The sequence below is a fragment of the Callospermophilus lateralis genome, chromosome 7, assembly GCF_048772815.1.
Source record: "Callospermophilus lateralis isolate mCalLat2 chromosome 7, mCalLat2.hap1, whole genome shotgun sequence".
In the NCBI taxonomy this organism is placed as follows: domain Eukaryota; kingdom Metazoa; phylum Chordata; class Mammalia; order Rodentia; family Sciuridae; genus Callospermophilus; species Callospermophilus lateralis.
In genome coordinates, this window is record NC_135311.1 from 55,618,865 (window position 1) to 55,633,996 (window position 15,132).

Consider the following 15,132-nt stretch of genomic DNA (forward strand, 5'->3'; position numbering starts at 1 on the left):
TATGGCCAAAGATCCCTTTGAAAGATATTTTCAAGTGTTGTTTTTTCTTAGGGATTCAGTGCTTTTCTGTGTCACGGGAGAAACAGGAGGGTCACATATGGACAAAATTGAGTCCATGGTGTGTAGTGCACAGAGGGACGCATCCCTGACTCTCACACTCTCCCTGATTCTGTGCACCTGCATGAGCATCGAATTCAATCAATCTGGAGGAAGAAAATCCAATCAGGATTAAATGGGTGGAGATTGGAGAACGTGATCAGATACTGCTTTCTGATTGGAGGCCAGTCAATCAGATGGAGGCGGGGGCGTGATCAGAGAGATTCATAAAATGTTCTTCAGAGCCAGAAGAGAAATGCAAGAATTTTGGAGCTTAAGGAGAACCAGCCTGGCCTGCTGAGGCTCCGAGAACCCTGCATATCTGGAAAGATTCTGTAAGTCCCTCACCGCTCTGAACACCACCCCGTTCCCACTTCACCTGTGTGGATTCAGGAACAATTTTGTTCCTATCTTTTCTAATGAACCAATTTAGAACTTTAATTTTGCCTCTCACTGTAGTTTTACCTTTATCCTGAACACTAGGATTTCCACTTTGGTTTATGTCACTTTCAATTTTCTTTCTTTCGTTCTTTGGTATGGGCTATTGAACCCAGGGCCACTCAACCATTGAGCCAAATCCCCAGCCCTTTTTTGTGCTTTATTTAGAGACAGGGTTTCACTGAGTTGCTTAGCACCTGCTATTGCTGAGGCTGACTTTGATCCCATGATCCTCCTGTCTCAGTATCCAGAGCCCCTTTGATTACAGGCTTGTGCACACAGGCCCCTCACTTTTTCTCTTTATAAATTGTTGTATCTTTTAAAGTTTATATGGACAATATAATTTATTTATTTATCCATTTATTTATATGAAGGTATGGTGATTGAACCAGGGCCTTGTGCATGTGAGGTAAGCACTCTATCAATAGAGTTAAGTACCCAGCCCATTGTTTAATAATGATGCTGCTAAGGATCAAGCCCAGTGCCTCATATGTGCTAGGAAAGTGCTCTTCTACTGAGCTCCAGATGAAGCCAATTTAAAATAACTTTAGCAAGGAAGTGGATTGCAATCCTTTTTTTCATTCAAATTGATTGAGATTCTATTTTCTGATAATAAAAATATTTATTTTGTGTGCCCTTAAAATTATACTGTTTTGCTGGGTGTGGTGGCAAACACCTGTAATCCCAACAACTCCAGAGTTTGAGGAGGCCAGAGAATGAGAGTTCAAAGCCACCCACAGCACCACAAGATGCTGAACCAATCAGTGAGACCCTGTCTCCAACTAAATGCAAAATATGGCTGGGGTAGTGACTTACTGGTTGAGTGTCCTGAATTTAATCCCCAATATTGCCTCATCCCCCAAATTATACTTTAGGGCTTAAGTAGTTTTGTAATTTTATAATTTGTTTAAACAAATTAAACAAAAAGCTTCAAACTATCTCATGCAACAGTTCACAGACTCTGTTCTGATCTGTTTGTTCTCTTCAACTCCCCCCTAAGGTGGCAGAATCTCACCTGTGTAATAGGTATTCATGAGACAGCCTTGTAATTTCCAAGTGTTTTATAATATGGGCACATGCTTTATAATTTAATTTTTTGAAATTAAAAATAACACCACTCATGTGAGGGCAACTCCTTTATGAGCCACTGTAGTTATTGAAACTGAGGAGTCTACTGCATTAAATCACATGACACAAATTTTTATAAGGACAAAATAATAATCAAAGGCTTTCCTCCATTAGGGTTGGAGTGAGTTTTTGGTCTCCCCAGTACCCGCTTCCCAGTGGTTGGCAAAGGATGGGATAGTGGCCTTTTCCCTGGACTATTTTTCAGGATCCTTCTTCTTTCAGACTCCCCAGGATGAGCATCTAGTCCCCACCCACGCTGCTGGAGCTGGCAGGGAGCAGCCTGCTGAGCAACAAGTCCAGGGCTGTCCTGGATTTGGAGGGCCTGCCCATTGAGCTCTTCCCACCACTCTTTGTGGAGGCTTTCAGCAGGGGACACACTGAGGTCCTGAGGAAAATGGTGCAGGGCTCGCCCTTCACCCACCTCCCCTTGGAGGACCTGATGAGGAAGCCACAGCTTGAGAAGATCCAGTGGCCCTGGATGGGCTGGACATGCTGATTGCCCAGCAGGATCACCCCAGGTGAGTGGACCCAGGTGGCCTGGAAAGGAGCACCCTCAGTGCCATGGAAGGGATGGGTATAGGCAGGGAGAGTGGGTGCTGAAGTGTGCTCCATATTCTTCCTGTGCTGCCAGCAAGAAGAGGCCTTGGCCATACTGAGCCCCATCTGGGAAAGGCTTCCAGATGTGGACGTGCTTGTGGCAGTGCTGGTGACACATGAAGGAGGCTGTACCTGCCTCTGCCTCAGTCTGTACAAATGGTGGCACCAGGCTGGATTGGAGGGAAGTGGATGGAAAAAAGTGAGACAGAAGGAAGAGGTGGAACAAGGAGCAGCAGCTGGGTGGTTAAGGAAGGGGCCTCAGGGCTGAGACTCTGCTGTTGTCCCTGCAGGAGGTGGAAACTGCAGGTGCTGGATTTGTGGAATGTTCCCCAGAACTTCTGGAGGATGTTTTCTGGAGCCACAGTCAATGCCTGCACACATTAAGAAGAATCGAATATTGAAACTTGGTCCAGCAATGTGCCTCACAGAAAGGCCTCAGGATGAATTCCTGACCCACTTTTTCCTGTGGATAAGACAGAGAAAAGACAGGCTGCACCTGTGTTGCAATAGGCTGAAGATCTTTGGGAAACCCACCTGTCACATCAGGAAGGTCCTGAGACTGCTGCAGCTGGACTCTGTCCAGAAGGTGGAAGTGCACTACGCCTGGGTGCCCTCCACCTTGGCTGCTTGTGCTCCTTTCTTGGGCCAGATGAGGAACCTGAGGAAGTTGCTTGTCTTCCAGTTCTATATGCCTGCCTACACCTCCGAAGAGGAGAAGCAGCAGCTGCTTGCCCAGCTCACCTCGAAGTTCCTCAGGATGGACTGCCTGTGGAAGTTCTGTGCCAATGCTGTCTTCCACCTCGAGGGCCACCTAAAACAGGTGCTGAGGTGAGTAAGGGGAGTGAGCACCCTCTGCAGACCAGTTACAGGAAATTTGCACCTACCAGTCACTGACACTCTCATGGTTAATAAGACATTGGAAGGTAAATAACCCTGTGTAGATGCTGTTCTTCTCCTCGAGGGCCACCTGGAGCAGCTGCTGAGGTGAGTAAGGAGGGTGAGCTTCCTGTGCAGATGAGTATCAGTAAATATGAAAGGGCACCTACTATGTGCCAGCCACTGACACTCTCATGGTGAACAAGTCATTGGAAGGTGAATAACCCATCATCTGTTCTATTGTATCCTGAAGCTCGATCTCCTAACCTGTGTTAGAGCAAAGGGCTAAACCAGGTCCATGGTCTGGGAAGTGCCACCATACTGGGAAGCCAGCTGATGGGGACAAAAGCTAGTGATGTGGGTGTGAGGTTCCTTCCCTGGGAGGCCTGTCCAGTGACAGGGGTACAATGCAGGGTAGAGGTAAGGACTTTGAAGGAGGGGAAGCCCCCTCGCCTGTACCTGTTCAACAAGAAAGATCTGTGACCTCCATCTGGGAGCAGAGGAGCCCACTTCTAATGACCACCTGGGAAGGCTGCATGTTTCTCTACAACCATCTCCTGGTGATGACTCAGGGGTTGTGAGTGAAGAGCAGGGAGTAAGACCTTGCAGAGGGGACAGGGAGTGAGCCCTGCAGGGGTTAACCCCAGTGTGTTTTGCCACATCTTTCCTGGATTTGTCTTTTGTACATGACTCTTCCTGACTTCCTGTGGCTAGATATGTGGCTTTCTGCTTGTCATTGAGGATGACATTCATAGAGATGGAGGAGCCACCTGGCCACACAAGTAGTGGTGAGTTTCAGGATGAGATGGAGTGACCTGAATGAGCAGATTCTACAAAATGTCAACCATGATCAGAGGGTCACAGTGACCTTGGGTTTGGGCCAGTTCATCTTTTCCCTCAGTACTAACTGCCTGGTTCTTCCTTAGTCACCTGAAGATGCCCCTGAAAGCCCTCTCATTAACCAACTGCCCGCTGTCAGATTTAGACTGGAATTTTCTTTCCCAATGCCCAAACACCAGACAGCTAAGACACCTGGATCTAAAGGGCATCAAACTGACCAATTTTAGTCTGGAGCCCCTCCAAATTCTTCTGGAGACTGTTGCAGCCATCCTGAAGAGCCTGGACTTGAAAGCCTGTGAGATCGCGGACTCCCAGCTCCAAGCCATTCTACCTGCCCTGAGCCGCTGCTCCGAGCTCAGGGCCTTGTGCTTATTCTGGAATCACATCTCCATGTTGGTCCTCAGCGACCTGCTGTGCCACACTGCCAGCCTGAGCCAGTTGAGCCTAGAGCTATACCCTGCCCCTCTGGAGAGCTATGATGCCCAGGGTGCCATCCACCCCAGGAGATGTTCCCAACTCTGTGCTGAGCTCACAGCAATACTGAAGGTCTTTAGGCAGCCAAAGGTCCTTATTTTCCATACTGTCTCATGTCCTCAATGTGGCCGCATGTTTCTCTACAACCAGGGCCTCATTCACTGTTCCTGTCCAACAACTGCCTAGTTGGGTGTGTATAAAAAGCTGCCCTCTATGCAATTGGAGGTTTAACCAGGATGTAGAGGGATCATGAAGGAAACTCAGAGCCCAGTATTTCAGACACTGCCTGAAGTGTGGTTGGGGAAAGGAATCAGATGCTGGGGGCTACATTGGAAGGAAGTCCCTGAAGATTGGACCTTTTATATAGAGCCGTATGTGTCTGTATAGAGTCATAACTAGAGACCCTAATTTTTACAATGGGTTATATGCTTCATGCACATGAAAAAACTATTTTGTTTTATGGATGGTCCGTAAGTACATAGTCTGAAATGAACAGAATCTCAAGATTAGTCCTCTGACATCTTCCATGATGGTTTTACCTAGTTTTCTGATTTTGACACTGGAATAGTCCAGGGGCTAATGGATAAATACCACCAAGTACTTGGTAATCAATGAAGTTCATTCCCAGGAACTCAAAGCAAAAAATTGAAATCAGGTCATTGTCTGTGGCTACACTGTAGGGGAACACAGGAGGTCTGGAACATTCTAAGTCAACAGTAAAATTTCAAAAGCCCTTTTAAGGCAATCTCAGTGCCACCCAGACCCTCAAGGCTTAAACATCCTTGTGGGCCTCCACATAGACCTACAAACCTGGCATCTTGGCCTTTGGATGCAATGAGAATAAAATAGGATCTCTGGACCTTACAAAACCTTGCCTGTCATCCTGCTACCGAATCTTTCCTGAAATAATGTAGTCATGGCCAATTAAACCATCCAAATTAGATTTCATCAAAATAGTAGAATAATACAGATAGATAACACTTGCAAATATTTCTAAACTAAACTTAATAAATTACCACCTTCTGGTGGGGGAGAAGGCTGCTCATAACTGACAGACATTCCCTTAACAATTCCCATGTCTCCCTACCAAGGGACACAAGGGTTTCAATCAGCAGATGATCAGAGGATGAGTAAGGATGAGGTGGCTGTGGGAAAATGGGTGACCCTGCCTGTGCTGCCTGGTCCTAGACCAAGATCCCCTAAATGGCGATTCCTGCTGAGGACTTAGGCTGGTGGGGTTATGGAGAAACCTTAGCCTTAGGTTCCCAACCAAGGAGGTTCACTAAATCTTCTGAATTATCCTAAAGTTGCCTGTGTATGTGTTCTAATTTGAGCCTGAAGGCTTTTTCATACAGAGTGAACTAGAACCCAGTTGAATGTGCAAGCAAACTGTAGCTCACTCTTGAAAAGGTAGCAGAGTGCAGGTCCTACACAGCCAGCCCATCTGTCACCCACACAGAGATCTGTGTGCCTCACCCCTCTTTATGACACTTTCTTTCCTCTGGCTCTACATCTAACTTGCATGTGTGGCAGGGGGCAAGTTCTGAACGGCATTCATTCTGCTCTGTTGATGGATTTTAATATCAAATAAAGGCAAGGGAGATCTGCAATATGAGATGTGTCATCACCGGTTGTTTTAAGGGTTTTCATGACCAAAAAGGGACTTGAAGATATTCTGGTGTGTCCAGACTCATTCAATTGTAATAAGGACTGTGAGCTGGACATGTCCCCACACAGCCCTGGGGATAAAACACCCAGATTGCTCTTTGAATTCTCATCTTTTGACTCTAGATTCATTTATGCTGTGAGAAAGCCCACAACTGTAGGGTGTCATGATAAACAGGACTGGGTGTGTAAGGGTGACCGGGTCAGAAGGGGACTGGGTTCCACTCCCTGGAGTGCTACTGAAAGATGCATATTCCTTTGTGCATCTGCATCAAAAGAGTCTAGATACCCTTTTGGAACACTGTCCAATTTCACCTGTACAATCTAGGAACCCAGAACCTATGCTTTTCTACAGAAATAAGTAAACTTACAAAAATTAACTGAGGGCCTGGTGATATAACTTAGTGACAGAGCACTTGCCTAGCATGTGGAAGGACCTGGGTTCCATTCCCAGAACCAAAAAAGTACATAAACAAATAAGTGAATAAATACATCGAATATTGATGTGACTCCAGGGGGAAGTTTTAATTTGAAGAAAATTGTCTATCTGTGAGGAGAACGAGAGCCTATATAAACACCATGAAATGCATTCTTTAATTTGTATTTATACTTTTAATTCCTATACACTGGCATGTAAAATTGATGTCTTTAAACATTCTTTTCCAAAAAAAAAAAAAAACCTGAAAGCCTGGGATGAGGGTGAAAGGAAAGCAAGGAATGAAAGACAGAGACCAGACAGAGATACCCATGAGTTTATTTTTCAGACTTTACAAGTGAAGGCCATCTCTCTGTAGGAGAGAGAGACAGAACAGGCTTGAGTTCTGGGACTTTTTGGGATGGAGCTCAGTAATCAGAGCTCGGTGGGCCTTAATGCAGGTGGTTAAGGGTTTGGTTGGTATGAGGGAATGGTGAACATTTCTCAGAAATGCCCTTGGGCAGGAAAGTGAAATATTTTCCTTAAAATGGCAGCTGTCATTTAAGATGGCCATCCAGGTCCTAAGCAAGAACCTTATAAGTACTAAAAAGAAAAGACAAAAATTGAAAGACAGTTGTTAGAGGCACAGGAGAGACTCCTAAAACCTACCCATGAGAACAGGGATGGAAAAGCACTCTTTGGTTCCCCTACAAGGTAAAGGGTGTTTTGGGAGGATTGGCTCAGCAAGCAGGCTTGAGAAGAATAAGCATGCAGAGGGAATGTCTGTCATTAGCCTGTCATGATTAAGTGTGTTTGCAATGCTTAAAATTAATCTAGAATTGATTGCTGTAAATTGATTATGTCTATTGCAGTGCCTAGCATTAAGGATTGTCATTTTCTTGATTAAAAACCTATTGACATCTGGGATTGTGGCTCAGTGGTAGAACGCTCACCTAGCATGGGCAGGACACGGGTTCAATCCTCAGCACCACATACAAATAAAGGCATGATATTGTGTCCATCTACACCTAAAAAATAAATATTAAAAAAAAACCTATAGAGTGAAATTATGTTGAATAATTTGAGTGAATACAACACTGAAGGTGGCAAAAGCATGTGGACATTCTTTATTTCTCTCCCTGGACTGCATGCATTGCAATTTTATCTCCTTGTGGCACATGCTTTGAGAAGGGGTTTCTAAATCCCAAAGCTGAGGTTCTGGAAGTGACCTATAAGGTGTATAATGAGAGAGATGAGAAGAACTGAAAGCTAAGATATCAAATGTTCACTCAAGCTATCTGTCCCTGGTATCACTGGCCCATGGGATGGTCCCTCAGGACCACTCAGACCGTGTTTTAAATGTGGTCAGATGGGTCACTGGGCTTGTATATGTCCCAAGCCTCAAAATTTCTGGATTTTTGTCCTAAATGTCATCAAGAGGGACACTGGGCTGTTCACATTCCTCAAGCACATGGGGGATCCCCAGACATATGGCCCTTCAGTTCCCCTTTCCAACTCTTAGGACTGCCTGCAGAGGACCGAAAAGATTCATGTCCCCATTACCCAACCACTACCATAACTCCATGGAAACACAGGGTAAAACTGCCCATGCCACGTAGGCCCGTCTCCAACCTCCTAGACACCGGGCTACATATTCAGTCCTCAAGGTGTTCTGGGGGCTGACTACTAACCCTTACAGTAACCTAGCATTGTTTGTGATTTGGTTCTCTAATTTTTACTCATTCCTATTTGGTCATTCCACAGTGTCCTGTTCCCCTTATGGGAAGGGACATCCTCACAAAGTTGGGGGCTATGCTCTCCTTCTCCCCTTATAGATGCTTCCATGCAGACTCACGTGCTTCTCCTCTGACCCTCACCCTTACCTTAGGACCATCTCCTATTCTGTTGGCCAGTGCCTTCCAATGACCCACTGCTGAGGTGGACATTCCCAGCCCTTCTGTCACCTCACACTATGAGTACGTTCAAAACTGTCTCAAAACCTACTCCATTTTCTGCCCAATCACAACATTTGCTCTCCCTCCTTGCTGATGCTGTCCCTCTCTTTGTGATCCCAAAAGCTTTTCTCATCACTCTGGGGATTTAAGCTGCTTTGGACCCTGACCTGAGGGCCAGAACAATGACCACACACCTTCTTCCATTCACCTAGGGCTCTTCTTCTTTATCCACACACCGGTTCCCTTGGGCAAGTAATTCTACCCTTCTCCTCCCCTCCTCCTCACAAGGCTACCCCCTTGAAATGGCAGTGACAAGTCTCCACTTGAGACACAACAGTTAACCTAGATCTTGGCCCAGCACCAAGATTTTAGACCTTCCCATCCTTTCGCTCTCACTCTGAGTCTTGGTTTACAGATGGCTCCCCCTTCCTTCAGGAGGGAATTCATGGAACAGGGTAAGCAATAGTCTCTCTAGCCTCAGTTGTGTCAGAGCCTCTACTCCCAGTATCAGCAGGCTGAAGTTCTTGCTCTCATCAAAGCCTTTACTTTGGTAAAGGGAGCCTCCCTTGTTGTCTACTGTCCCTTGAATTACATTTACATTGGGCTAAACTCCTTCTTTGGCTCTTCCTTTGTCACAGGCCCTCCCAAAGAAGCCACTCAACATCTCCCCTTTGAGCTTCTATATGGACAGCTCACCTCACTGCTCAGCTCAAAACTTTTGATTCTCCACTACCCCTTGCTCCTCATCTTTTCTGGCCCCTTATTGCATACATTAGGAACCTCTTTTGGCAACACAGGGATGTTGTTCTGGCAAAGCCAATTCTGCCTCTTCTCTTTCTCCCACTCTGTCTCCTGATGACCTGGTACTTTTACCACCCTCAAAAAGCCTGCCTCCTCCTCTCAGTTCTTTGCAAAATGAACTGGACCCTATCAGGTGATTCTTACCACTTGTTTGGTGGCCCACGTTGAGGGCATTCAATATCGAGTTTCTAAACCCTATTTAAAATAGTCCTCTCTGCCCTCTCTGTGTCTCTCCAAGGCCAGAACCCCCAATCTTTCTTTGGTCTCTGAGGACCACATGAACACTGCAGAACCATGAGTGCTATCCTTCCTTTTTTCATTTTTGCCCTCCTCCCTCACTCTGCACTCACCTCCCTGTGGTGTCACCACCAGGGATTATCATTTCAATTTCCAGGAGACTCACAGCAACTTGCACAAACCATACTAGCCATACAATTCCAGCTTGATTCCTTAGCTGCTGTGGCTCTGCAGAATCCAAGGGCCTTGGCCTTTTTATGGCCAAGAAAAGTAGATTTTTCTGAACCTACAGAAGGAATGCTACTAACATGTCAATCAATCTCGTAAGTAAAGGTCAAGATAAAAAAAAACTCCAACAAGACCTTGAACATAGGAAAACATAGCTCTCCTCTGCTGAAGGAATACCAATCTCTCACCCAAACTAGGCCACCTGGGACAGCATTTCACCACCACTGAACCTCCCTTATTGTCCTAATGATTCAAACCCTGCCTCTTCACAGCATGAAGCAGTTAGAGAAGATTGGCCTACAGTTCTGTTCCCTATGGGGCCCAACAAAAAACAAAAAAGAGGGAATATAAGGTTCTTGCTGAGTACCTGGATGGCCATCTTAACTGACAGCTGCCATTTCAGGAAAAAGCTTCACTTTCCCACCCAAGGGTGTTTCTGAGAAAGGCTCACCACCCCCTCATAACAACCTGACCCTTAACCACCAGCATTGGGACGCACTTAGCTTTGATTCCTGAGCCTACCCCATAAAAGACCCAGAACTCAAGCCTGTTTTGCCCTCTCTCTATAGAGAGATGGCCTTTCCTTGTCAAGTCAAAAAAATAAACTCCCTTATATATCTCTGCCTGGTCTCCATCTTTCACTTCTAACTTACACTTCAATCTCTTCCATTAGGTTGTATTTACTGAATAGAAAAATACTAGAAATATGGTTCATTGGTTAACTCTCCCTGGGTTCACCCCTGGTGCCAAAATAAAAGAAAAAGAAAGAAGTGACTTGTGGATGGGGATGTGACTCAAGTGGTAGCACACTCACCTGGCATGTGTGGGGCGCTGGGTTTGATCCTCAGCACCATATAAAAATAAAATAAAGATGTTGTGTCCACCAAAAACAAACAAAATAATAAATATTATAAAATTCTCTCTCCTACAGAATACATGTATGATGTTGTGATGAGAGAAGTTTGTTTCTGTTATATCCTTTAAATAAAGTTGTTCTCTAAAGAAATTCTCTCTCTCTCTCTCTCTCTCTCTCTCTCTCTCTCTCTTTTTAAAAAAGTGACTCATGTTATCTTCTTATACTGAAGAAAATTTTGGGGTGGTTGTTTAAAAACAAAGTGGTTGTAGTTGACACAGTGGCACACACCTGTATTTCAACCAACTCAGGAGTTGAGGCAGGAGGATTGCGAGGTTAAGGACAATTTGGGCAAGTTAGTGAGACTTTGTCTCATAATAAAAACATAAAGGACTGGGGATGTGCTCAGTGATCAAACAACCTGCATTCAATCTCCAGTTCCTCCAAAAAAGAGAGGATTGGGAATGTGTAACAGGGCTTCGCTTGATGCTCTTTTATTATTGTTATGCTCCAGTTCGGGACCCCCAAAAGACCAACAGAGACTGAGATCGATGTCAGCAGCAAAGAGGCATTTATTGTGAGCTAGCTGGGTCCTCTGCACACACAGCAATTGGTGACACTGAGAGGCCCTGAGCCCAGGGTTTGAGCAGTTTTATACACACTTAGCAAATCATCACATGCCACAAGAAAAATCATAAAACAACTCTAAAACAGGATTAGCACATTCACTGGTGGGAACAAGTTGGGTAGGGGTGATTGGTGAGTACAAGAGGGAGATTCCTTTGAACTGATTGCTTTGATCAATGAGGGGAGTATGTGCTGAACTACATGGTTTCCCAACATATTATCAATCACCATAAACTACTGGGAGGGTCATCTGGTATCCCCAGTATTTTTCCTGTCTCATGGTGAATGGTGGTTGCTAGGGGGTTGCTATGGATCCTCACCTAGCCTAACTGAGTCAGGGACACCTGGCACCACAGATCTCTCCTGTTATTTGTAGATAACTCAGCAGTATGGGTATGTGCCTAGAAGTGCTCTGTGGGTTTTTCCAAGGACAAGGGTCATGCCCCCTTTCTTGGACAGGCTTTGCTCTGAGGTAGAGGCTGGTTTCTCAAAAATGGAGTCACATCAGTTTCTCACTATAAACCTTGTGGCTTTGAAACTTACATTCCCCCCAAAAAAAAACATTCTCCCTAACCTTCTCCTCCCTGAACTTTCTTTCCCTGATCATCTCCTTCCTGGTTTCTCCTCTCTAATCTCATTTCCTCTGAAACACCTCTTTAAAAACAACCTGTTCCTGCTGATGGGCAGATCACAGCCTTTGGGACAGGAGTCCCCTATGTTGCTCCTTTGCTTGCAAAGTAATAAACATTCTTTTTTCTTTTTCTGAAGCCTGTGTGCTGGTTATTGGATTGACACTGGCAAGACTGACCTTTTACTACCCTTGTGTAGTGCCCCTGGGTTCAATCTTCAAAACTAAAAATAAATAAATAATCATGCAAGCAAGCTGGATCAGCATACCTATCTCTTGGCCATTGGCAATTATTGCTTTTATAGTCCCCATGCTTACCTTCCTGGTTTTAAAGGGTTTTAAACACTTTCCTACAACCACACACACTCCAAACGGTTACCATCAGTTTCAGACAACTCAAGGAAACCAACATTGGTTGTGTCCTTGCTGAGGATGTCTATCAGCTGTGAACTCCTGTGTACTTACAGGTGGAGCTAATGGTGAACATTTTCCATAAAAATGACACCACTCTATGTAAAATTCTGGCAAAACAGGACTGGAGGGGAGGTGCTAGGAAGAGGGCATCTTGAACTATCCAAGTAGCTGGGATTACAGAGGCATGTCACCAAACCTGGTACTATACAATATTTTTAATAGCCTGGACTCTTCTGATCTATTTCTTTCCCTTGATTTCACTCCACAGTGGCACACTGTCATGTGTACAAGATACACATGACAATCGAGCCTCATCTCACAATTAGATTTTCCATTTCTTATTTCCAAATTCTCTCAAATAATATATGTGGCTTTTAGCATGACTAACATTTAAACTGAGCATGGTGGTACCTGCTTATAATCCAGCTATTCAAGAGGCTGAAACAAGAGGATCATGAGGTTGAGGCTAGTCTGGAAAACTTAGTGAGATCCTGTATCAAAATAAAATATGGCTGGGAGCCAAATGTGGTAGCAAGTGTCTGAAATCTTAGTGGCTTCAGAGGCTGTGGCAGAAAGATAATGAGTTCAAAGCCAGGCTCAGCAAGTTATCATGGCCCTAAGTAGCTTAGTGAGATCCTGCCTCAATAAAAAGTAAAAAGTGCTGGGGATGTGGCTCAGTGCTTAAGCAACCCTGAGTTCAATGCCCAGTATGAAGAAAGAAGGAGATGAAAAAGGGGGAGGAGAAAGAGAGGCAAAGAGACAATAATAAGGAGGAGGAAGAGAAGAAGGGACAGAAAAATGAAGCAGCTAAGGGAAAATGGACAACCCAGACTTGAGGCAGAGTCCACTCACAAGCTGACCATTCCCTCTCCTGGGCACAATGAAATCTGACTCTAGAACCCAGGAGTAGAAAATTGCTTGGGGGAGAGTGGATGCACTGGGACAAGCCTGCTCCCTAGTGGCTGATTTACAGATGGGTCTGGCTTCGGATTTCATTTTTCTGTTTGGTGCTGACTCTGGGGAGCAGACTTGAAAATTCATTCAAAACTAGATCTCTCCCACCCCATAAAGTGATTTTCTGTTTGTTTCTTTTGTTATTGTGTAGGGAGCCAGCGACCACACCCTAAAAATGGCGTCAGTCTCCTTCTTCCGCTTTCTTGGCAGTTGGAGTTGTTGAAGTAAACAACTCAACAAGTCTGTAGAGCTGAGCTCTGACTTGTTTCCGCTTTCATGTACCAATCAGTTTTTCCCACGTGGCACAAGTGCGTGGCTGGGCGAGGAATTTAAGCTAGTCCAGACTGGGAGAGAGAGAGTTTTTTCGCCATGCTTCAAGGGTCCTGAATAAACTGCTGAAAGAAGAATCCTGTGTCGTGTCTTCCTTGCTGGCGAGGGGACGTGACAATTGGTGGCCTGTAAGGGGAAGTGGCGCCCCTCTAACCCAGGATTTAGAACTTTCAGCAGCCAGGGTGGTGCACCAGTAAGTTCCCAGGTAAGTGGGAATCCGCAAGTAAGTTGCGGGATGCTCCTCTGTAGATAAAGATGGAGCGGGGATTTAACAGGATAGTATGCTCCTCTGTAAATAAGGAGAGAGCGGGGAACTTTGTACTTTCAGTTTCCTTATACTTTTGGGGACATTATGGGCGCTACCTCCTCAAGCCCAATTTTGTTGGCCCTGGATGGGCTGTTACGTTCAAAAGGACTTGAAGTGAAACAGAGCACTCTACAGACGTTCTTAAGAGAAGCTGATACAGCGGCTCCGTGGTTTGCTTTCTCAGGAAGTCTTTTGGTTCCTAGCTGGGATAAATTAGGGAAAGATCTGGATTTTGCTTATGAACAAGGCACATTAAAGGATGGTGTTATACCACTCTGGAAGTTGATTCGAGGGTGCATTACAGATTCTAAATGCCAGGAGGCTGTGGGTGAGGGTCAGACAGTTCTTGAACAATTACATGAGGAAAAATCTGAGGGATCCCACAGTGAAGTAGCGGAGAGCGTTAAAAGCAAGAGTAGTGAGAAGGAAAAAATACCTAAAAATGAAAATAGGAGGAGGCTTTACCCAGATTTGACTGAACTTAAAACACCTGAGGACACAAGCGGCTCGGAAAGCTCCGAGGACCTTGACATGTTGTTGCAGCAGATGCGCAGGATAAAAGTAAAAATAAAGAAAAAGGAGGCACACCTGACACTGTAGGTTTATTGATTGGGCGTGCCTTCTCTGTTTTACAAGGTCTCCATGTTTTCCCTGGAATTATCCATCCGGATATGGTGGGGACAGTAAAGGTTATGGTAGAAGCACCAAAGGGTATTGTATCCATTTCTCCGGGGGACCGGATTGCTCAATTATTAGTTTTACCCAGTTTACACACCCATTTTCCTGCAGACTCTTCCTTGAGGACTAGTGATGAGATTGGAGCCACCGGAGGGAACTGTGTTTATTTGTCCTTGGATATGTGTGACCGTCCTATTTTAAAGTTAACTATAGAGGGAAAGTCCATTTCAGGGCTACTAGATACTGGAGCAGATCATAGTATCATTGCACAAAAGGACTGGTCAAAAGGGTGGCCGGTGAAGCTCTCAGATCAATCTCTAAGAGGTTTAGGGTAAGCTCAAGCTCCACAAATTAGTTGTAGGCAATTATCTTGGAAGGATTTTGAACGGCATTTTGGCACCTTCCAACCATATGTGCTTGATCTCCCAATCTCCCTGTGGGGTCGGGATCTCATGAAAGACATGGGTTTTCAACTGAGTAATGAGTACTCAGCTGTTGCCCGAGGGATAATGCAAGACATGGGATATAAGCCAGGCTTAGGATTAGGGAACAACTTGCAAGGACACCGACACCCACTGGAACTTCAACAAA

General features: G+C 45.1%; 1 protein-coding gene across 1 annotated transcript; it reads left to right on the forward strand.

The window, feature by feature from the left end:
- Window positions 1–2,674: 2,674 nt before the first annotated feature.
- Window positions 2,675–4,635, forward strand: LOC143404288 (PRAME family member 6-like). Its single transcript, XM_076862514.1, has 2 exons — window positions 2,675–3,087; window positions 4,062–4,635. The coding sequence occupies exons 1-2, from the start codon at window positions 2,675–2,677 to the stop codon at window positions 4,633–4,635; spliced, it is 987 nt and encodes a 328-aa protein (XP_076718629.1).
- Window positions 4,636–15,132: the final 10,497 nt, after the last annotated feature.

Bases quoted from the DNA above. Each gene is read 5' to 3' on its own strand.
- LOC143404288 (XM_076862514.1), top strand. From the start codon at position 2,675: ATGTGCCTCACAGAAAGGCCTCAGGATGAATTCCTGACCCACTTTTTC. The intron at 3,088-4,061 runs GTGAGTAAGGGG...GTTCTTCCTTAG, and splicing joins CACCTAAAACAGGTGCTGAG to TCACCTGAAGATGCCCCTGA.